General features: G+C 42.0%; 1 protein-coding gene across 5 annotated transcripts in view; it reads right to left on the reverse strand.

Moving 5' to 3' along the window:
• The window catches only part of RBL1 (RB transcriptional corepressor like 1), an 88,482-nt gene that overhangs the window by 25,773 nt on the left and 59,769 nt on the right, over positions 1 to 2,940 (reverse strand). For all 5 annotated transcript variants that reach the window (XM_019513077.1, XM_019513078.1, XM_019513080.1 and 2 more), the window contains one exon: positions 852 to 1,069. In XM_019513077.1, coding sequence (XP_019368622.1) covers positions 852 to 1,069 — 218 coding nt within the window. The remainder of the gene's footprint in view (positions 1 to 851; positions 1,070 to 2,940) is intronic.

The following is a 2,940-nucleotide window of genomic DNA, read 5'->3' on the forward strand; positions in this document are numbered from 1 at the left end:
GGTCACAAGCTAGCAGAGGGTAGGTTTAGGTTAGACATCAGAAGGCGCTATTTCACGGTTAGGGCGGCTAGGGTCTGGAACCAACTTCCAAGGGAGGTGGTGCAGGCTCCTGCCCTGGGGGTTTTTAAGAAGAGGTTAGATGAACACCTCGCTGGGGTCGTTTAACCCCAGTACTCTTTCCTGCCATGGCAGGGGGTCGGACTAGATGATCTTCTCAGGTCCCTTCTGACCCTAGAAACTATGAAATTTAGATTAGACATCAGGAGATGCTACTTCATTGTCAGGGCGGCTAGGATCTGGAACCAACTTCCAAGCAAAGTGGTGCTGGCTCCTACCCTGGGGGTCTTTAAGACAAGGCTTGACAATCACCTTGCTGGGGTCGTTTGACCCCAGTACTCTTTCCTGCCATGGCAGGGGGTCAGACTTGATGATCTGCTCAGGTCCCTTCAGACCCTACTAACTATGAAACTATGTAGTCAAAATAGTCTACTGCATAATGCCTGCCAGCTGCAAGACAACTTCCTTCTCATTTGTCCCACCCACAAGTCTGGGAGGCAATAAGAACATGTATAGGAAATCAAAAGCACCCAAAACGTGTAGCTACTGTAGCAGTCAATCAAAGAAATCAGAATGCAACTCATCTGGCAGTCACTGGTAAATGTGAAAAGATTTTTTTCCCCTACAATTTAAAATCATTCCCCCAAGTGTCATTATTAGTGACAAAAGAAGAGTAATTTATAATACAGGATTATAATGAAAAAAACCCAACATTTTGAGAAACAAGTTTCAATGAAATCAAGAAGAAGAGAATAAATCTTTAACAGACTGCATCTTGGCCATGATACCTTTACCTTTCTGTAAAACAGAGCTAGGGAACCAGTTTTTTTTGGTTTGCTTCCTGGTAAATGATGCGTTTCTTGTGCTTGATTCATTTGGGACTGATCTGGAGAGGCACTAGTCAAAGCTTGGGCTGTAAGGGGAACTTGATCATTATTCTCCACTTTGGGGTGCCGAGATAAAGTCATTGAAATGGGAATCAAGGTGATCCCCCCAGTCTCATTTGCAATACCTAAAAACATAGATAAAAAGTATTTTTTTGCTGGCCAGCTGCATAGCTAATAACAAACAATATGGTTCATATGTAAAACAAGAATATTCTTCAATATTTAATATAAAAATCTCTTTGCTCTCTACTGCATTCATGAAGAATTAATGCAAAGCACATTCATGATAGTTCTTAAAGAGAAGGAAATACTAGGATAAATTACTTCTGTCTAAAGCTAATCAGCAAGTACAAAGATTAGGAGGAACAATTCTTATAACTGAAACTAAAAATATTTAAGCAAATGGTGCATCTTGCACATTTGCTGAGGATTACTGTCTGGCTCAAATCACCAAAGACGACCAGCTTATCACAAGTGACAGCAAGACTTGTTGAAAAGATACAATTTCCTCTCCAAGGGTCTTTCTATGCTTCTATCAAGAGGAGAAATTGCTATGGCTAAGGACAGATGTAACATTTGCAATATTTCAAACAACTCTGAATCACCTTCAAAGCGTTTCAAATGGTGAATGTATAGACCAGGGCAATTACTTCGGGTGGAGGGCCACTTACTGAGTTTTGACAAGCCATTGAGGGCTACATGACAGGCAGACAGGGGCAGATAAATATTAAATTTTCTAAATTTTTAAGGGCCTCATCCAGCCCATGGGCTGCATTTTTCCCACCCCTGGTACATGCAAGATAAAATGCTCCAAAAGTGGCCAAATTGTGACAAAAATGCACCTGAGAGAACAAGTACTATTTTGTACCATTTTGGAATGTTTCACGATCCAGGATATTAGTCTTTCAGGCACCTCATAATGCAGCACTCTTCCTCCCCATCCCTATGTGCACCCCACCCTCTGGCTGCTGCTACCCTGCAAGCTTTCCAGCTTTTGGCACCCTGATTTGTTGTGCCCACAGGGAGCATTCATTGACTGCTCCTCTCCTTGCTATTGGGGGAAGGGAGCAGAGCCACAGGATTGAGCAGAGGTCTCATGCCTCCAGGACACAGCAGAGACCTGTGATGCCCCTTGACTGAAGAGCATCACCACAGCATGCCAGTGCAGTGACTTGAAAAACCGCACTGGAACCCAATTCTGTATTAATGAGGTAGCTGCTGTACACAGTTGCTGAGATGCTTTAGTGGAGAGAACAAAGTCATGCATCTCAACTTCAGGATGCTCAGTGACTTTTCAGCTTTTCATAGCGACTTTCAAGAATGTGCTTTCTATAGTTGGCAAAACAATTTTTGAGAATCACTTGTCTATGCAGTGGAATCAAAAGTCGTTCAAAATGGAAAAGTTCATTCAATTTTTCTACTGAAAACAGTATTCTTTAAATGTTGTGTGTTAGGGTGACTGTATTTGGATCTTGGGGAACATTGAACCTGCAGCTGAATAAAAGGGTTTAGGCTGTGGCCAGCAAAGCTGCTAACCACAAGGCAGAATGATATATTAAAAGTAACATTGCAAAACGCTTAGGCAAGCATTTTCCTAACAATGGAATAGTGTTGTAAAGCTATATAGCTCATTGTACAAGGAGAACAAGATGCAGACCACCAGCTATTGTCAGGAAATAAAGCAGAAGTAGGAACTTGGAGGTGAAGAATGAGTCAGCAAGAAACAGCAAGTGACCAGAGGAAGTCAGGTTCATGGTCTTGAGCATCTGCTCATAGCAAAAAGACATGCAATTGAATGATATGCATAGGCAATCCCATGCTAATGAAGTAAACAGTAAACAGAAGCGTGGCGTGAGATAGGAGGGAATGTGGGTGGAACAAAGGAGGGACAAAAGGTGGAGTAAATGTTAATGAGCATAAACCAAAGTGTATAAATATGGAAAAAAAAAACTAATGTTCAGTGCAGGTCTCCGGTTTGTTGGACCTTTGCCTGAAG

The sequence above is a fragment of the Gavialis gangeticus genome, unplaced genomic scaffold, assembly GCF_001723915.1.
Source record: "Gavialis gangeticus isolate Ggan-Ray unplaced genomic scaffold, GavGan_comp1, whole genome shotgun sequence".
NCBI lineage: Eukaryota > Metazoa > Chordata > Crocodylia > Gavialidae > Gavialis > Gavialis gangeticus.